The sequence below is a fragment of the Sphaeramia orbicularis genome, unplaced genomic scaffold (assembly GCF_902148855.1).
Source record: "Sphaeramia orbicularis unplaced genomic scaffold, fSphaOr1.1, whole genome shotgun sequence".
NCBI classification, from domain to species: domain Eukaryota; kingdom Metazoa; phylum Chordata; class Actinopteri; order Kurtiformes; family Apogonidae; genus Sphaeramia; species Sphaeramia orbicularis.
Window position 1 is genome coordinate 16,573 of NW_021941464.1, and position 20,928 is coordinate 37,500.

The following is a 20,928-nucleotide window of genomic DNA, read 5'->3' on the forward strand; positions in this document are numbered from 1 at the left end:
ATCCGTTCCTCTGGTCCGTTCCTCTGGTCCGTTCCTCTGGTCCGTTCCTCTCCGTTCCTCTGGTCCGTTCCTCTGGTCCGTTCCTCTGGTCCGTTCCTCTGGTCCGTTCCTCTGGTCTGTTCCTGTGGTCCGTTCCTCTGGTCCATTCCTCTGGTCCATTCCTCTGGTCCGTTCCTCTGGTCCATTCCTCTGGTCCGTTCCTCTGGTCCGTTCCTCTGGTCCGTTCCTCTGGTCCGTTCCTCTGGTCCATTCCTCTCCATTCCTCTGGTCCGTTCCTCTGGTCCATTCCTCTGGTCCATTCCTCTGGTCCGTTCCTCTGGTCCGTTCCTCTGATCCGTTCCTCTGGTCCGTTCCTCTGGTCCGTTCCTCTGGTCCGTTCCTCTCCGTTCCTCTGGTCCGTTCCTCTGGTCCATTCCTCTGGTCCGTTCCTCTCCGTTACTCTGGTCCGTTCCTCTGGTCCATTCCTCTGATCCGTTTCTCTGGTCCGTTCCTCTGGTCCATTCCTCTGGTCCATTCCTCTCCGTTACTCTGGTCCATTCCTCTGGTCCGTTCCTCTGGTCCGTTCCTCTGGTCCATTCCTCTCCGTTCCTCTGGTCCATTCTTCTCCGTTCCTCTGGTCCATTCCTCTCCGTTCCTCTGGTCCGTTCCTCTGGTCCGTTCCTCTGGTCCGTTCCTCTGGTCCGTTCCTCTCCGTTCCTCTGGTCCATTCCTCTGGTCCGTTCCTCTGGTCCGTTCCTCTGGTCCGTTCCTCTGGTCCGTTCCTCTGGTCCATTCCTCTCCGTTCCTCTGGTCCGTTCCTCTGGTCCGTTCCTCTGGTCCGTTCCTCTGGTCCGTTCCTCTGGTCCGTTCCTCTGGTCCGTTCCTCTGGTCCATTCCTCTGATCCGTTCCTCTGGTCCGTTCCTCTGGTCCATTCCTCTGGTCCATTCCTCTGATCCGTTCCTCTGGTCCGTTCCTCTGGTCCATTCCTCTGATCCGTTCCCCTGGTCCGTTCCTCTGGTCCATTCCTCTGGTCCGTTCCTCTGGTCCGTTCCTCTCCGTTCCTCTGGTCTGTTCCTTGGTCCGTCCCTCTGGTCCGTTCCTCTGGTCCGTTCCTCTGGTCCGTTCCTCTGGTCCATTCCTCTGATCCGTTCCTCTGGTCCGTTCCTCTGGTCCATTCCTCTGATCCGTTCCCCTGGTCCGTTCCTCTGGTCCATTCCTCTGGTCCGTTCCTCTGGTCCATTCCTCTGATCCGTTCCTCTGGTCCGTTCCTCTGGTCCATTCCTCTGGTCCGTTCCTCTCCGTTCCTCTGGTCCGTTCCTTGGTCCGTCCCTCTGGTCCGTTCCTCTGGTCCGTTCCTCTGGTCCGTTCCTCTGGTCCGTTCCTCTGGTCCGTTCCTCTGATCCGTTCCTTGGTCCATTCCTCTGATCCATTCCTCTGGTCCGTTCCTCTGGTCCATTCCTCTGATCCGTTCCCCTGGTCCGTTCCTCTGGTCCATTCCTCTGGTCCGTTCCTCTCCGTTCCTCTGGTCCGTTCCTTGGTCCGTCCCTCTGGTCCGTTCCTCTGGTCCGTTCCTCTGGTCCATTCCTCTGATCCGTTCCTCTGGTCCGTTCCTCTGGTCCGTTCCTCTGGTCCATTCCTCTGGTCCGTTCCTCTGGTCCGTTCCTCTGATCCGTTCCTTGGTCCATTCCTCTGATCCATTCCTCTGGTCCGTTCCTCTGGTCCATTCCTCTGGTCCGTTCCTCTCCGTTCCTCTGGTCCGTTCCTTGGTCCGTCCCTCTGGTCCGTTCCTCTGGTCCGTTCCTCTGGTCCATTCCTCTACTCCACCCTCACCATAACCTGGACATTCTGTTTCATCTGCTGCGGACTCTGACCACCACCCAGGTTCTGTGTTTTCTGTTGTTTAGTTTTGGTTTCGGTTTAACAGACTGGTGTTTTTTCCCTTCAGTGCCGTGCACTTGAGTCCTCTCATTTCCACCCTGGTGACAGAATGGACCGGCCCACCTGGACTCAGCCGGTACTGAAGGGACCCATTTTTTTTTTCGTTTCTCTGCGTTTGAGTTTTTTATCTCTGGTTTCGTTCATCTTTTTCTTAGTTCTCCTCTGTGCCGTCGCTCTGCACTTCCTAGTTCCTTATCCGGCTTTTCCGAGACTTACCTTTGTCTCCGCCCTTGTCCTCGGCGGCTCGGTCTCCTCCGTGCCGGTTGGTTCAGGAGGTCCTGGAGCCGTCGGGTGCACACCCCGGTTTATTCTCCCAGGGCGTCTCTGTCCCTCGTTTGTTTCCTGCCTCGTGTTTCCAGCGTCCTATACCATGTGTGGACCTGGGCCTCCGTGGGTCTGGGTTCTTCTCTGGTGTCTGTTCCTTCATGTGTCTCATGGTTTCAGTGGGTTCCTTAGTTCTGATCTGCCTGTCCACGGGTTAGTTTGTTTGTTCTGCCGGTTTTATCTGTTCCTCCCTGTCTCTGTCTGTCAGAGTGTGTATTTGTCAGAGTGTGTATTTCTCGTTGTGTGTAGTTTTCAGAGTGTGTGTGTATTTTTTAGTCAGTGTGTGTTTATTGCAGTCCATGTGTGTTATATGTTCCCTGCGTTTCTTCAGCCTCCATGTTTTATGCCTTGGGTCCTTTGACTTGTACTTCTGTCATTTGTTTCCTGTTCATGAGGTTTCTATTTTCTTGTCCCGTTATTTCTTGTCCTTTGGCCTGCTTCATGTTTTTTGTTGTTTTTTTTTCTTTTCTTCCTCCTGTGTTCCTTATGTTCTCTGTTGTGGAGCTTTCGTCCCCTTCGTTTCAGTTCGTTTGTCATTTCTCCTGGTCCTTCGTTTCTCTTTAGTTTGTGTCACAGTTTATATTTTTTAGTTTTGGTTTTTAACTCATGCTTTCAGTTTCTGTCTGCTGTTCATGTCTACTGCTTTTTTCTCTGCAGTTTCACTCCTTTCTCTTCAGTTCAGTCCTTTTCCTCTGCTGTTCATTTCTTCAGTTCTTCCCTTCTGTTCAGGTCTTCTGCTCAGGTCTTCTCCTAAGTTCTTCTCTTCACTTTGCCCCTTTTCCTCTTTTCTTCGCTTCAGTTCTTCTCCTCAGATCCGTTTCTCCTTAGTTCAGTTCTTCCCCTTCGTGTTCTTCAGTTCCATTTCATCCTTCTCTTCAGTTCAGTACTGCAGATTGTCCCTCTGTCTGTTCGTTCGTGTCCTTCAGTCTGCCCGTGTCCCACCGCCTGGCCTCAGTCCCCTTTCCCTTAGTACTACCCGGAGGCTAGTACGCCGTTTGGTAGTCCCCCCCCCGAAGTCCGGTTCCATCCGGCAGCACAGCAATCCTGAAGTCCGAAGTCCGGTTCTGTCCGGCAGAGTTCCTGAAGTCCGGTTCCGTCCGGCAGCGTTCCCACATCTTGGTCTCACCCCTTGCGTTCCCCCCGTCTCGGTCTTGCTCTTCGTGTTCCCCTCAGCCCAGTCTCAGAGTCCGTAGTCCTGTCAGCCAGAGTCCAGCCATAGTCCAATTCCAGCTGATGTCTGTAGTCCAGTCATAGTCCAGTCTGCCTTGTCTCAGTCAGAGTCATGGGTCCAGCCATAATTCAGTTTCAGTCCACGTCCTTAACCCAGCTAGAGTCCTGGAGGTCCACGAACCAGGGGATTTTTCTATGTCCTGTTTCGGAGGGTTTTTCACGTCCTGGTCTGGAGGTTTTTCCACATCCTGGCCCAGAGGTCAATCCTGAGGTTCTTCAGCCCATCTACTCGGAGGCTCTTCACTCTGTTCCACCAGGAGGCTCTTCAGCCGTCTGCCCTGTGGCTTTCCATGCCGTTCTGCTGGGAGGTTTTTCACACCCCGTTGCCAGGATGCCCCCTTTGCCAGGATGCCCTGGTCTCCGTAGGGGCTTTTTGCATCTCTGGGGACGTCAGGAGCCGTCCCTTGGAGGGGGGGGGTGGGGGGGTCCTGTCATGATCTGGGCCTGTGTGGCCCTCGGCTCCTCCCTCTCCACATCATCTCCTCGTTTACCCCTGATCTGACTCACCTGCTGGCGCTGCGCGGCTGCGGCCAATCCCCTCTCAGCCTATTGAAGGCTTGGTGCTGCAGCTGTGCAGCGCTGGTCCGTTCCTCTGGTCCGTTCCTCTGGTCCGTTCCTTTGGTCTGTTCCTCTGGTCCATTCCTCTGGTCCGTTCCTCTGGTCCGTTCCTTTGGTCCGTTCCTTTGGTCCGTTCCTCTGGTCCGTTCCTCTGGTCCGTTCCTTTGGTCCGTTCCTCTGGTCCATTCCTCTGGTCCGTTCCTCTGGTCCGTTCCTCTGGTCCGTTCCTCTGGTCCTTTCCTCTGGTCCGTTCCTCTGGTCCGTTCCTCTGGTCCGTTCCTTTGGTCCGTTCCTCTGGTCCGTTCCTCTGGTCCTTTCCTCTGGTCCGTTCCTCTGGTCCGTTCCTCTGGTCCGTTCCTTTGGTCCGTTCCTCTGGTCCGTTCCTCTGGTCCGTTCCTCTGGTCCGTTCCTTTGGTCCGTTCCTCTGGTCCGTTCCTCTGGTCCGTTCCTCTGGTCTGTTCCTCTGGTCCATTCCTCTACTCCACCCTCACCATAACCTGGACATTCTGTTTCATCTGCTGCGGACTCTGACCACCACCCAGGTTCTGTGTTTTCTGTTGTTTAGTTTTCGTTTCGGTTTAATAAACTTGTGTTTTTTCCCTTCAGTGCCGTGCACTTGAGTCCTCTCATTTCCACCCTGGTGACACCCTGAGCCCATGATGGCTGTTCTCTTAGTACCTGTGGTGAAGGACAAAGCTGGAAAAGTAGGCTGCTCAGACAACTACAGACCTACTGCTCCTGCCAGTGTAGTGTCTACAGTTGTGGAACATATTCTCTTGACGAGGCTTGATAAGTTTCTCATTGCGACAGACAATCAGTTTGGCTTCAAAGCAAATCATGGCAGTGATATGTGGATCTTTTCATTAAAAGAATTACTGACCAAGTACAAAAATAAAAATTCCACAGTTTTTATCTGCTTTTTAGATGCCTCTAAGGCTTTTGATCGTGTGAATCACAGAATATTGTTTCAAAAATTGTGTCAAGCAAATGTCCCTAAATATTTGATCAGATGTCTTTCCTACTGGTTTGTCCACCAGACTGTGCAGGTTCAACGGGACAGCTGTGGATCTGCTCCTGTTCACACTGGTAACGCTGTGAGACAGGGCAGTTTAGTATCCCCTGCTCTTTTTCATTTTCATATGAAGGACCTGTCCAAGCAGTTGAAGATGTGCAGAACTGGGTGGATGGTTGGAGGTGCCATAATCGATCATTTCATGTATGCAGATGATCTGGTGGTGTTTAGTCCCAGCTCAGCCGGTCTCCAGCAGCTCTTAAATGTGTGTTCCGTGTACGGGGAACAGCGTGAGGTGAAGTACGACTCGGCTAAAAGTGTAATTAGGATTTGTCGGACCAGGGAGGACAGATCTTTGAAGTTTCCTGACTTTAAGTTAACTGGGAATATCGTAAATGTATGCAATGCTGTCGAGTACCCGGGTCACATCATTACAGATCAGCTGTCACATGACCAGGACATGGACCGTCAGTGCCGGATGTTATACGCACAAGCAAACATACTGTCGTGGAAATTCTCGTCGTGTTCTGTCCAGGTGAAAATGACTCTGTTCAGAGCGTCCTGCCCCCCTCTGTACACAGCACATCTGTGGGTGAACCAGAAAAAGGCCGGCGTCCACAGACTGACAGTGGATACAATGATGCTCTAAGACTTTTCCTGAAAAAGCCCAGATGGACCAGGTGGACTGTTTCTGTCCAATCATGTTCATTCGTTGTGTGCTGTGCTGAGAAATCTGATGTTTAAATTTATGTGTTGCCTGAATCACTCGGAAAATACTGTAATTTTATTGCTGACAAATCTTGCATATAGTGCTGTACGTTACACATGAGTGTTCTGGAAACACTGGGATGACTGCCTCTGGAAAGTACAGAGGGTGTTTTTAATGTTTTTTTAATGTTTTTATTGTGTCTGTATTTAGCTGTTTGCTTTTTAATGTGGACCATGAGTCTGTAATAAAGCTTATCTTTCTATCTATAACACACATGTGTATTATACATGTATAACACACATGTATCATGTGTAATATAAATGTGTATTATACATGTATAACACACATGTATCATGTGTAATATAAATGTGTATTATACATGTATGTTCCACATGTTCCAGTTTTAAGGCTGAACAGGGTCTTAAATGGAAGTAAATCAGTTTAAACAAAGCTGAAAAGTAACACGTAAGTCCAACACCCAGTGAGTTAGAGTTAGAGTTAGAGTTAGAGTTAGAGTTAGAGTTAGAGTTAGAGTTAGAGTTAGAGTTAGAGTTAGGGGGGGCAGGGTTTGGAGGGGGTGGGGGGGTTAGGGTTACCCCCCTTAACCCAGCCCTTGGTTAAATTTGTCATAAATCAAAAGCTCTCGTATGAGTTTTGTCATTTTGCCCTTTTTCAGTTTTACATGAGCTGAAAATCATTTCAACAAATTTAAAATAAATAAATAATCAAACTTGAACCTTCAACTCAGACTGTGGTTCAGATCCAGGACTGATCCCGGTGGATCCAGGACTGGTCCCAGTGGAGGTTCGGTGCATTCCTCTGGTTAAACTAAACTTCAAAAACCACTGACCAGCGCTTCAACATCAGAATCTTGCATAGATTTAATCTTCAGAACATTGAAAAAAGCCAGTAAATGCATCATCCTTTAGTCACCCAGTTCTTACAAAGCTTGAATGATTCAAGATCTACAAGATCTACAGTGTTTTTTTTCCCAGAAGCCCCACAGCGTTCACCTGCAGTGGGTTCACAAAGTTCATCCAGAGAAAGGATCTGTCAAACCAAAGTGAAGATTAGGATAGAAAATGATAGACTTCTTCAAATAGTCATTAATTGAACAAAAACAGTGATTTACATGAAAAATGGTCCTGGTACACATGAGTATGTTTAGATTTACAATCAGCTGAACTTCGAAAACTATTCTGTCATCAAACCAAATGTAGAAGAAAGACAGGAAGACCATTCAGGAGAAATGAAGTGGTTTCATGGGTGGAACAGGGAGTCTGGACCCGGGACACCTGGGTGACCCTGACCCGGGACACCTGGGTGACCCTGACCCGGGACACCTGGTCACCCTGACCCGGGACACCTGGGTGACCCTGACCCGGGACACCTGGTCACCCTGACCCGGGACACCTGGGTGACCCTGACCCGGGACACCTGGTCACCCTGACCCGGGACACCTGGGTCACCCTGACCCTGGACACCTGGGTGACCCCTGCATGTATTATTGCTCTGACCTCAACCCTGAGTTCAACCTCGCACCGCCTCCTCTTAAAGCCGACCCTACGTTAAAACATTTAAACTCCGCCTCCTCTTAAAGCCGACCCTACGTTAAAACATTTAAACTCCGCCTCCTCTTAAAGCCGACCCTACGTTAAAACATTTAAACTCCGCCTCCTCTTAAAGCCGACCCTACGTTAAAACATTTAAACTCCGCCTCCTCTTAAAGCCGACCCTACGTTAAAACATTTAAACTCCGCCTCCTCTTAAAGCCGACCCTACGTTAAAACATTTAAACTCCGCCTCCTCTTAAAGCCGACCCTACGTTAAAACATTTAAACTCCGCCTCCTCTTAAAACCGACCCTACGTTAAAACATTTAAACTCCGCCTCCTCTTAAAGCCGACCCTACGTTAAAACATTTAAACTCTGCCTCCTCTTAAAGCCGACCCTACGTTAAAACATTTAAACTCCGCCTCCTCTTAAAGCCGACCCTACGTTAAAACATTTAAACTCTGCCTCCTCTTAAAGCCGACCCTACGTTAAAACATTTAAACTCCGCCTCCTCTTAAAGCCGACCCTACGTTAAAACATTTAAACTCCGCCTCCTCTTAAAGCCGACCCTACGTTAAAACATTTAAACTCTGCTGCTGTAGATCTACAGAAGGAAAACCACCACCTGGAAGTTCAGGAAGAAAGGCTGGAAAAAAAAAAGCAGGAATTCTATCTGAATTTTGTCACAACTTGGAACTTGAGTGTAGACCAGGGGTGTCAAACCTGCCCGGGGGGGCAAATCCGGCCCACCTAAGGGTCCGGTTCGGTCCGGTCCGTGGGATGAATGTGTGAAATGTAGTGGAACCTGACCCCCCCCGTGCAGACGGTCCCACCTGTCCTTATTTACACTTATTTCTGTCACAGCAAACTGACCTTCACTAAGTCAAAAATAAATAATCCAGCATCTCCTCTAACAGTAGTTTATGGGATGCAGGTGGTTTGGTGGAACCAGAACCAGAACCAGGGCTGACGTGGTTGAACTGGTCTGAGGTAAAGCCCTGGCTCCAAACCAAATCTATATCCAGTGTTAACCCAGTCCTCCAGAGTCCACTATAACACAAGAGTCCTGGTCAAACCTGCATGAAGTTGCCCCCCCCCCCCCCCCAACCAAAACCTGTGGATAAATAGTCTCATTCGTTTGTGCTGGTTTGTGCCGTTCACATTTTCATTTGTGCTATCATAGTTATGGAGCTGACCTCAGAATGACCTTTCAAAGAATTGTTCATAACTCTACAGAGTGAATGCACATCTGTCACTTCCCCCCAGGCCACGCCCCCAGGCCACGCCCCTCTCAGTCAGACTGAGCGGCAAAAACAAAGCGGCTCAACATGGCGGAGTATAGCAGTAACTCCAGCCAGAGCAGAAAACTGTGGAATATCAGATGGAATTAAAGACAACTGGACTGGACATGGGTCCATCCAAACTACCAAACAACCAGTGTTCTACCAACACTGATCTGGGACAGAAATCACCTATCCTGACATTTACATGAACCTGAGTTCAACGCCGGGAAAATCCCCAATGCAAAGGCTGAAAGCATCCAACAGACCCAGAGTTGTGTCCATCCTGGTCCTGGTTCATTAGAGGATTCCAGCTGGTGAGTGCTTTCATTCAACATACTATTGTTTTGGAGGTTTTGTGTCAGTGCAGACGGAGTTTGTTGGTGGTGATTTGGGCGGTAAAGGCCCAGCAGTAGTGCTCACAGTTCACTACTGATTTACTGGAGTTGAACCCTTAGTACTGACCCAAGTGAGTGGATGATCTACTGGTACTGTGGAGATTTAAGGAGAGTTCACATCAAATACTGGATCCAACACAGATCCAACAGCTGTGTGCTAGAGGAGCCCCTGATCTGGAAAACTAGGTTAGCCTCAGTTTAAGCTAGTTTACAAATCATGTAGAGCACAAGGTTCACAATCACACAACTGAACACACAAACGATTCAGTTCTGAAATCTAGAACTAAATGACAGATGCTAACATGAAGAGCTTTACTAAGAAGGAACGTTAGCCAAAACCAGATGGAATTTAAGGATGAGTTTACACCAGAACACAGCACAAATGAACGTTAGCAGACACAGATCCAGGTTTGGTTGTCTGGATTCCAGTTCTTTCTGTGAATGTCAGTGATCCATCTGCTTCTTCTGTCTGTGGCTTTAGGTCTCCGCTAAAACCAGAGCTCCCAGTGCTTTTAAACCTATTTGTGCGATCAGTGGCACAACAGCTCTGCCCCATTTTTAGATAGTTCTAAAGTTTTCACAGTATTCAAACCAAAGGCACTACTCATCTGCCTCTGTCTGACACTCAGTGGGCGGAGCCACAGTGACTTCTGCTAGTGCTGACGTCACATGCAGAGCCTCTATAACCAAAACAGCACAAATGAAAATTTTAACGGCGCTAACTAGCACAAACGAAGCACAAATGCAACCATTTCCGCTCGATTTTGGGTGAGGGTGGGGGGTGGGCTGCATGACATCATCGGCTGAAAATAAATCTTGTAATATCTATAAAACCATAATAGCACGAAAGAAAATTTTAATTGCACAAACCGGCACAAATGAAGCACAAACAAACGCCAACATTTCGGTTAATTTTGGAGCAAGTGTGTGTGTGTGTGTGTGTGTGTGTGTGTGTGTGCGGGGGGGTGACTGACCTCAGAATGACCTATAAAAGAATTGTTAATAACTCAATAACTATAATAGCACAAAGGAAAATTTTAACAGCTCAAAGCAGCACTAACGAAGCACAAACGAATGAGACTATTTATGCAGAGGTTTTCATTGGGTGGGGGGGTGGGGGGGGGGCAACTTCACGCAGGTAAAGCTGCAGAGGTTCGCTTTAGGTCCCACAACACTGGAGCCTACATTTCCCACAATGCATCCAGCCGACTGATAAATAAATGCCCACGTGTTTTCAAGTAGATGGAAGTCTTTCTGGACCAGATTTAGTCCAAGGTTCATCCACACCAACAGATTTGTTTTAAAACCACTGGTCAAAAGAAAATATCACTTCTGCAGTATATCGCGATATTTCATTTCATGATACTGTATGGATTTGAAAAAGTACTGTATGGATATTTTTAGGTATTTATTCAAATGCAGATATGATGGAGGTTCATTTTTGTTTTTTTTTGTTTATATTTTATTTCTTCTTATTTCACATTCTTTTATAAAATAATGTTCGTTCGTTTGTTGGGATTGAACTCAAATGCTGTTCTGACGTTAGTTCTGAACCAGGGATGGAACCATTACTGGTATAACGATAAACTGCAGTAAAATCACAGACGGTTAGTATTACTGTTTAAATTCTAATTCTCACGATAACTGTGTTTGATTACTGCACTTTTAGAGGAAAAACGCTGATGTACAGATCTGCTTTTATGTCAAATATTTGAGTATAGTTTGAATTTATTACAGTTTTAATTTTCTGTACCTAATATTTGAACCAATATTCACTGTTAAAGTCTGTGAAAAGGTTCGTTAAACATCTGTGTGTTATTTATGCAATAAATTACATACATTTTTCCAATCAGATTTTACATCTTTTGTGTTTTTTGTCCTTTTGTGTTTTTATAGTAGGTTAAAGTGAAAAAATAACAGACAGATGATATAGATGAAGTTGTGCTGAAAAAACAGATCCAAACATGGGTATAGTAAACATTTGTTTCTATAGTATATAAAGGCCAAATCAAAAGGACTGAAAAACAGACAGAATAGACTCAGACCACTAAGGGTTAATATGGGAATGTTTCTGACACAGAAGGGACAGTGGGAATATTATTGGATTTGTTTTGTTTGTTGTTGTTTTTTTAATACAACTCTGTTCAATTCTTTCAGTGTGTGTATTCGTACTTTTTGAACATTTTGAGCACAATTTCAACAACACCACGATAATAATGAGAACTGTGATAATTTTGGTCACAGTAACTGTGATCTGAAATGTTCATCTGGTTCCATCCCTATTCTGAACTAATAGAATCTGAACATTTGAACAGGATCTGAAACTGGAATGTCTGTAAAACAGAATTTCAGTTTGAACACAGTTGGAACATTTGCTGATAGAACATTAGATCCTGTTGGGATCAAATACAAATGTGTTTAGGATTTGTGCAGATTTCTGCTGGAATTCAATTCTTCAAGGAAATAATCATTTTAAAAAAAGAAAGAAACCAAAAATTGCCTTTTTAACAGTATCATGATATATCATATGGTGATCTTAGTATTGTGATTTGTATCGTATCGTCAGATTCACAGCCCTAATCCAAATGAAAACCACATACAGGTTTGAACTGTAGACGCAACAGGAAGAGTTTACGTCAACTTTACTGACGTCAATTTAGATAAAGGTCATGGTTTTCAAATAAACCTACACTGGTGTGGACACAGACTCATATATGTAGACAGTTCAGGGGACGTCAGACTGGACGTCCACGTCAAAGACACGTGTCCAGTCAACACCAACCTGCAGAACTGGTCACATGTGGGGGTTCTTCTGGATAAATATAAATATGTTTACTTGTTTTAACCCTCCCATTTTCCTTGGGTTCAATTTGACCCCATTCAGTGTTTATCATTCAAAAAATAATAGCTGATGTCTTTTTTTTTGCTTCATATTTCATGACTTCTCCTAATTTGATGGGGACAAATAACGAAGCAGAAAATGATGATATTCATTTAAAGTGCTGAAGACGTATTACACACACTGGTGTTCCTCTGGGGTCAAACTGAGGCCCAGCTGATTTATCTGTGTGTGAGTGAGTGTGTGTGTGTGTGTCAAGGTTATTATCGTTAACGAAAAATGAAATGACCAAAACTAGAATTGTAAAAACATTTTCATTAACTGAAATAAATAAAAACTATAATTAAAAGAAAAAAAACATAACTAACTGAAACTGTATTGTGTGTTTACAAAACTAACTAAAACGGATAAAAAGTAAGGATAAAATTCCCTTCATTTTCGTCTTTGTCAGTGTCGGATTGATACAAAATTGATTTATTTCCCTTGAGCATTTGTTTGTTGAAATGTTGGTCTGAAGTCTGGGCCTGATATGAGCAAATGAGGAGACGGAACCAGGTAGAGACGAAAACTAACGAAGAAGGAATTCGAATGAAAGAAAATGAATGAAAATTGAGCAAAATAATGAAAAAAAAAAAGAACAAAACCGATATGTGCAAATGTTGTAACTAGTTATAGAGGGAACAAATTAAGAAAGAATTCGAATGAAAGAAAAAGAACAAAAATCGAGCAAAATAACGATTTCTTTGTCTCTCTCAGTTTTCTGTGCTGTCTCCATACGACACTTTTTGCTCCGTCACTTGTGTTCACTTGTGGTTTCCAGTCGTCTTCTGGTCCCCACTCTACCTGGAAACATGGAGACTAAAGCAGCAGAGTCCTGTCTGGGATTGATTTGAATAGGAGCACAGAGAAGAAGAGAAAAGAGACCACTGAACTACAACTGAACTACAACTGAACTACAACTGAACTACAACTGAACTACAACTGAACTACAACTGAACTACAACTAAACTACAACTGAACTACAACTGAACTACAACTGAACTACAACTAAACTACAACTGAACAACAACTGAACTACAACTAAACTACAACTGAACTAAACTACAACTGAACTACAACTAAACTACAACTGAACTACAACTGAACTACAACTAAACTACAACTGAACTACAACTAAACTACAACTGAACTAAACTACAACTGAACTACAACTAAACTACAACTGAACTACAACTGAACTACAACTAAAACTAAAACTAAACTACAACTGAACTACAACTGAACTACAACTGAACTACAACTAAACTAAAAAATGAACTACAACTAAACTACAACTGAACTACAACTGAACTACAACTGAACTACAACTAAACTACAACTGAACTACAACTGAACTAAAACTGAACTACAACTGAACTAAAACTAAACTACAACTGAACTACAACTGAACTACAGCTAAACTACAACTGAACTACAACTGAACTACAACTAAACTACAACTGAACTACAACTGAACTACAACTGAACTACAACTAAACTACAACTGAACTAAACTACAACTGAACTACAACTAAACTACAACTGAACTACAACTAAACTACAACTAAACTACAACTAAACTACAACTGAACTAAACTACAACTGAACTACAACTAAACTACAACTGAACTACAACTGAACTAAACTACAACTGAACTACAACTAAACTACAACTGAACTACAACTGAACTATAACTGAACTACAACTAAACTACAACTGAACTACAACTGAACTACAACTGAACTACAACTAAACTACAACTGAACTACAACTGAACTACAACTGAACTACAACTAAACTACAACTAAACTAAAAAATGAACTACAACTAAACTACAACTGAACTACAACTGAACTACAACTGAACTACAACTAAACTACAACTGAACTACAACTAAAACTAAAACTAAACTACAACTGAACTACAACTGAACTACAACTAAACTACAACTGAACTACAACTAAACTACAACTAAACTACAACTGAACTACAACTAAACTACAACTGAACTACAACTGAACTACAACTAAGCATTTAGAAAAAAAAAACTAATAAAAATGATCAAACCTGCTCTAAAAACGAATTAAAACAAACTGAATTAGAGAAAAAAAAGTCCAAACTAAATCAAACTAAACTAGAATGACAAATCCTAAACTATTAGGGTTATACTATTAGGGAAATAAATTGATTTCGTATCAATGTGACAAAGATGAAAACAAAAGGAGTTTTATCCATAATTTTTATCCGTTTCAGTTAGTTTTGTAAACACACAATACAGTTTCAGTTAGTTATGGTTTTGTTCTTACTAGTCGACAGGCTGTCGTCTGTTGTCGTCTGTCGTCTGTTACAAATCTTTCAGTCGTCTTCTTCTCCTAAACTCCAGTTGTGACTGACTTCAGACTTGGTCTACAGCTGCTGTATGATGATGTCAACAAAAGTTAGTGAAATGATCTGGATCTGATTCTGGATTTGGTGCCACTTTGATAAATGTTCCCATTCTAACAGATAGGAAGTGGATTGATCCAATAAATCAGTATCAATGATATCAAGTGTGAATTTGAATTTTTTACAGATCTGATTGAATATGAGCAAAACATGGACTATTTCTGTAATAGAATAAATACACAGAACTGGGGGAGAAGAAATGGATCTGGATACATTTACCACAGCTTTGAATTTGGACGCTAAGATACAGGGACACTGGTCCGATTTGTATTAAATATAGAATGAAAATATTTTTTTCAATTCTAGTTTTCATCATTTTGCTAGTTTTCGATAATAACCTTGATCCCAACAACAGGCAGAAGACCATGTGACATCTACATATATACGTCTGTGGGACCACAGACCTGGACTTTGGTCGGTTTTTGGGGGGGTCAGTCGGAGCTCCGCCCACAGACACTGGTACTGATGAGCTACTGCTGCTGACCAGTACGATGATATGAGTGGACAGCTCCGTTAACAGGACGTCAGAGTATTTTCAGTTCAGAGGTGTGTGTTCACCATCTGTAGCAGCATTAATCAGGAATAACAGACGTCTGCCAGACCCCCCCACCCCACACCACCCCCACACCACGGCTGTAAAAGCTGTGCTGAGTCTTACAGTGTTCAACCTGCCACGCATTCCCAAACTGACATGGATAACGACACGCTGCGGAGGAACCCAGAACGAAAGCAGGAAAAGGGGGAAGGTTTGGAATCCATCACATGACCTCCACCAGAACTAATGTCCCTGGTGCAAAAAAAGGTACGTTCGACCTCTTAGATGATGGGTTTTCTAGTGTTAATACTGTCCGACTTTCATTCTGCTGCTCTGAACTCGTCCCATCTGTAATGAGTGACCGTGTGGGAGTGGAAACAGCAAAAAAAAAACCCACGAAAATAAACCCGACCTGTAGTAACAGCCGCTCACACACACTGTAACTGTAACTGTAACTGTAACAGACTGATCCACTCAGCTGAGGCTGTAAACACAGGGCTCTCAAACATGCAGCCCAGGGGATGAATCTGCAAAGTGTAAAAATTCCCCAGATTCATTTTAGTTCAGGTTCCACAAACAGACCAATATGACCTACAGTCACATATCTGATGAACAGAACGACTGCAGATTTACTGCTGGGTTGGATGGAAAACATAATATGACATAATGTCTGTGAATAATGACGACTACAAATGTTTGTCTTTGTTTTAGTGCAAAAAATCACATTAAATTGTGAAAATATTTCCATTTCCAAACTCTCCTGTACCAATAAAATGTGAATAACCTGAAATGTCTGTATTAAATTCAGCCCAGTTTGAACTCTTTTCTTTTTTCTTTTCTGTTCCTCAGTGTTCAGTCTAGTGGTTTTCAACCTTGGGGTCTGGACCCCACATGGGGTCGCCTGGAATTTCTAGAAACTGATAAAAAAAAAAAAAGTACTGTATGTTCAGTATTCATTGTCCTCCTTGTAAATCCCAGCTGGACTGACTGGACAGATGCTGACCCTTTAATCTACACCTGCATTTACTGCCTCCGCCCACAATAATAAACAGCTGTTCCTCACTAGAACGTGGTTCACCTTTCATGGCCTCGCTGTTTCGCAGATTTTTTTTGTGCGCAATTTTGCATGCTTTTTTTTTTTTTTTTACAGCGTATGAATGTGCATTGTGTTCTGTGTCCTGATTGGCTAAGGGAGAACCCGCGCATCATGTTCTGCGTCCTGATAGGCTAAGGGACTGTAGCCCATTGTCAGTCCTCTCCTCGGTGCCGTGTCTCCTGTTCAGTACAGAATGCGTTCTTCTGCCAAATTTCCACAACTGTTGGATCTCTAACAGTGTGACTCTGCAGTGCTCTATGTTTGACAGTTTTCTTTGACAAAACCCACAATGTCGACGAAACATTCTGCACGAACAGCAGCACCTGCGGTCGCAGCCAAAAGGCAGAGGAAGATGACAACCATCGCACAAACATTTGGACTTCTGGACACGCTGAAGGAAGGCAGAAGTTACACTATCATATTTATTTATATTTTTATTTCTCAAACAAATGTTTGGGCCTGAAAACAGGTTTGGATCTTTGGTTTCATTCTATAAAACTGTACTTATTTTTTAAAATATACAAAGGTTTGAACTTTGAGAGTGTTTAAACAAGTGAGAAATGTGAGAAAATGTTCATGCCTGTCTGAGAAAAGTGTCTAAAGTGTGTGGTGAGGGCTGTTACAGCCTGAAAACGTGTACAATAACTGTCAAAAATAAAGTGGACTACTTCGTGGACTTTGCCTATTGTGGGTTATTTTTAGAACGTAATGCCCACGATAAACGAGGGACCGCTGTACATTATATAGACTAAATGTCCTCTGAAATGAACGTTTATTTGCAACATAGTACTGCAAACTATTACAGGATAAAAAACAAATTGATTTTAGCAACAAAAAAAAAATGCTCTCAGTTTTGAATGTCTGGGGTCACCAGAAATGTGTGATGTTAAAATGGAATCAGGAGTAAAAAAGGTTGGAAGCAGTGGTTTAGTGTCTTTGTAGATCTGATCCAGAATGCACATGTGGAAATGACAAGTGGAGGAGGAAGAAGAACGGTAAAACTGCACTGATTTTTCTGAAGAAATTTCAGTTTGTTCAGGTTCTTCACATCTTTTTTGTTTGGATAGTCAATATAATGTAATTTCTGCACTAAAACACAGACAGACTGCCAGCTGTCATCATTTATCGGTTCTTCTGTTCTTATTTGACTGGTTCAGATCAAAGGGTCTGAATGTGGAAGCTGAAGAACAGGAGTTTGAGAGTCCTGCTGTAAACACAGAAGGAGGAAGAGCTGCCATCACGTCCTTCTGGAACCTGATGTCATTTCCTCTGCAGACAGACACAGCTGGAAATGAGACAGACAGACGGCGCAACACTTCAACAAGATCCAATCTACAGCACCCCCCCACCCCCATCCCCATGAAAAACCACAAACTTCAGTAGTAGCATATCTGGATTGGTGCACAGGTCCATTGGTGCAGCAGTGCTGCGTTTACGAGGCGTTTAATGCCGCGTTTCCACCACGTGGAACCAGCTGGACTCCACTCCACTCAGTATTCCCTCAGACCGTTTCCATTCCAGGATACTACTGACTTTACAGCACCTGGTCGTCATAGCGATGCAGCGCGTTATTTCTGTGTCGTCTGTTCAGAGCTGCTGAAAAACTCGCTCGTTGCGGTTTGTCTCGTCTGAATTTTTACATCGGCCACCAAAGACTGAACCTCCTGGACCGACCCTGGTGTAGTTTTGGGCTGTTACCATGTGGACTAATGGAGCCACAGATTTACTGTAAAAGGGCGGGGCACAGAGACAACTGTCTGACCAATCAGAGGTCTGCAGTGTTTACACAGTGTCACCTTTAGTATCTGGTCCCCAGTACCAGGTACCAGATTCCAAAAAAGTAGTACCAGGTACCAGATTCCAAAAAAGTAGTACCAGGTACCAGATTCCAAAAAACTAGTACCAGGTACCAGATTCCAAAAAACTAGTACCAGGTACCAGATTCCAAAAAACTAGTACCAGGTACCAGATTCCAAAAAACTAGTACCAGGTACCAGATTCCAAAAAACTAGTACCAGGTACCAGATTCCAAAAAACTAGTACCAGGTACCAGATTCCAAAAAACTAGTACCAGGTACCAGATTCCAAAAAACTAGTACCAGGTACCAGACTCCAGGTCCTTTTTCATAATGGAAACGCAAAAAGGCCGAGCCGAGTCAAGCGGAGTCGAGCCGGTACCACACAGTGGAAACGGGGCATAAGATCCAAGCTACAGTACCCCCCCACCACCACCACCACCACCACCCTCATGAAAAACCACAAACTTCAGTAGTAGCATATCTGGATTGGTGCAGAGGTCCAGTGGTGCAGCAGTGCTGCGTTTAAGAGGCGTTAAAGTGTGCAGAAAAAGATGTCCAGGAGTTTTGGGAGGACAGCAGGCAGTCCTGGTGTGTTCCAGTACGACAGTGGGGTTTCAAATGTGTTCAAACTAGTGCATCTGCAGGAGGAGTTAGCATTAGTAGCCCAGTGTGCGGTTGGAGCCGGTCCACAGTGACCCGTCAGTCGGTCAGTCGTCCTTCGAAGCGTGGGCGGCGGCAGACGCGTCGGTCCCGCGGCTGCGTTTGTACAGACGGTAGCCCTTTCGACACAGCAGGACGAACCAGTAGACCTGTGGCGCCAGGATGCAGCAGTTTCCCAGGTTAGCGGACAGCGGCAGGTGGAAGGGCACGCTGTAGAGCGGGATGGCGTAGTGACGTCCGTACATCCAGTACATGAAGGGGAAGAGCGCGATGCGGCACACGAAGAAGGTGAAGAGCACCATGCCGCCGTTGGCCTTGTGCAGCCAGCGGTCCTGGAGGTTGAGCTGGAGAAGGAGAACAAGGACACGGAGAACAGGTTAGAGAAGAACACCGGCTGGTTCTGTAGCTTCTACATTCACACATGCAATGAGTACGGCTGTGCACGGGCAAGAATCTGGTGATACCATACAAATCACAATACTGGGATCATGATACCATACATCACAATATATCATGATACTGCTAAAAAGGCTGTTTTTGTGTTGTTTTGTTTGTTTTTTGAAAAGAGATTATTTCCTAGAATTAACCCTTTCATGCACAGTGGTCACTCCAGTGGTCACTCCAGTGGACAGTTATTCAAAACTGTTGTATCTTCATGGGTTTTACTGTTTCAGTTCCAGATCAGCTGACACAGTGGACACATATTCATCCTCCCATGCGCTGACATTCAGACCACTACTGGAACTCTGCTGTTCTTTTAGACCTGATCTGCACTAACATGTCTAAATCAGTTGTTAATTGTTAGACTTTTTTTTTTTTTTTGCATATAATCTCCATTTAGTGAGTAATACCTAGCATTAGAATATGTTAAATGTGAGAAAACATCAGATTAGCAGCACTAAAAATGTTTTTATTTCATTGTTTTCATATCACTTTCTGATATTGGGATTTAAACACATGTTCCTTTACTTCAAAAATTAAATGTGTGGACATTTTTGTAACTGAATGAAAAAAAAAACAAAAACTCAGGTGCATTGTTTTTTTTCATGCCGAAGGAGGAATAAAAAAACTCAAGAAAAAAATTTTGACTAAGGTTCGCATAATTCATGCATGAAAGGCTTCAATTACACCAGATATTTGCACAAATACTAAACACATTGTATTTGATCAGAACAGGATCTAATCTCACCAAAGTTTCCTCTGTCAAAACGTAAACCTTAAATTTTGTTTTACAGACATTCCAGTTTCAGATCCTGTTCAAATGTTCAGATTCTATTCGTTCACAACTAACATCAGAACAGGATTGGAGTTCAGGCCAAACAAAGGAACCAACATGTGCCTGTCAGACAGAAAACATAGTTTTAGGACGATTCAAATAAACATTATTAAATAAAGCACTGTTAAATAAGAATAAATAAGATATAAACAAAAATAAAAGCAAAAAACAAAAATGAACTTCCACCATATCTGCATTTGAATAAATACCTAAAAATATCCATACAGTACTTTTTATTATCAATACAGTATCGTGAAATAAAGTACTGTGATGAACTGCAGAACCCATATTTTCCAACAGCCCTAACAACGACTGCAGGAGTTTGGACCGACCTCAAGGCCCACAGTGTCCTTAAGGCCCACAGTGTCCTTAAGGCCCACAGTGTCCTCAAGGCCCACAGTGTCCTCAAGGCCCACAGTGTCCTTAAGGCCCACAGTGTCCTTAAGGCCCACAGTGTCCTTAAGGCCCACAGTGTCCTCAAGGCCCACAGTGTCCTTAAGGCCCACAGTGTCCTCAAGGCCCACAGTGTCCTCAAGGCCCACAGTGTCCTTAAGGCCCACAGTGTCCTCAAGGCCCACAGTGTCCTTAAGGCCCACAGTGTCCTCAAGGCCCACAGTGTCCTCAAGGCCCACAGTGTCCTTAAGGCCCACAGTGTCCTCAAGGCCCACAGTGTCCTTAAGGCCCACAGTGTCCTCAAGGCCCACAGTGTCCTCAAGGCCCACAGTGTCCTTAAGGCCCACAGTGTCCTCAAGGCCCACAGTGTCCTTAAGGCCCACAGTGTCCTTAAGGCCCACAGTGTCCTCAAGGCCCACAGTGTCCTTAAGGCCCACAGTGTCCTCAAGGCCCACAGTGTCCTCAAGGCCCACAGTGTCCTCAAGGCCCACAGTGTCCTTAAGGCCCACAGTGTCCTTAAGGCCCACAGTGTCCTCAAGGCCCACAGTGTCCTCAAGGCCCACAGTGTCCTCAAGGCCCACAGTGTCCTCAAGGCCCACAGTGTCCTTAAGGCCCACAGTGTCCTCAAGGCCCACAGTGTCCTTAAGGTCCCAAAGCCACTGGACACACTTTTTGGGGGGTGTCCCAGATGAAAGAGGATAACCTGAACCTGACAGTGAAGGCAGAGGTGGAAACAACAGGTGTTGCGGGGTTCTTTCCCACACTGCTCAAAAATTATAACAGCACAGGCGTAGCTGAAAGTGCAAAAAGTTGGTGGTGGTTTATTTTGCCGTCGGCCTCCCAAAGTGCAGTGCAATATTTAC

The 20,928-nt window shown here is 44.5% G+C and overlaps 1 protein-coding gene and 1 long non-coding RNA gene across 2 annotated transcripts in view; both read right to left on the minus strand.

Annotated features, from left to right (window-relative positions):
- Positions 1-6,614: 6,614 nt before the first annotated feature.
- Positions 6,615-8,666, minus strand: LOC115415897 (uncharacterized). The gene is made up of 2 exons (XR_003934884.1): positions 7,118-8,666; positions 6,615-7,070 (listed from the first exon to the last, which is right to left on the minus strand). It is a non-coding gene; the product is annotated as an uncharacterized LOC115415897 (long non-coding RNA).
- Positions 8,667-18,160: 9,494 nt separating this feature from the next.
- Positions 18,161-20,928, minus strand: part of tlcd3a (TLC domain containing 3A) — a 38,685-nt gene continuing 35,917 nt past the window's right edge. The window contains exon 3 of the mRNA XM_030129567.1: positions 18,161-18,740. Within this exon, the coding sequence (XP_029985427.1) occupies positions 18,444-18,740 (297 nt within the window). The 3' untranslated portion in view covers positions 18,161-18,443. The remainder of the gene's footprint in view (positions 18,741-20,928) is intronic.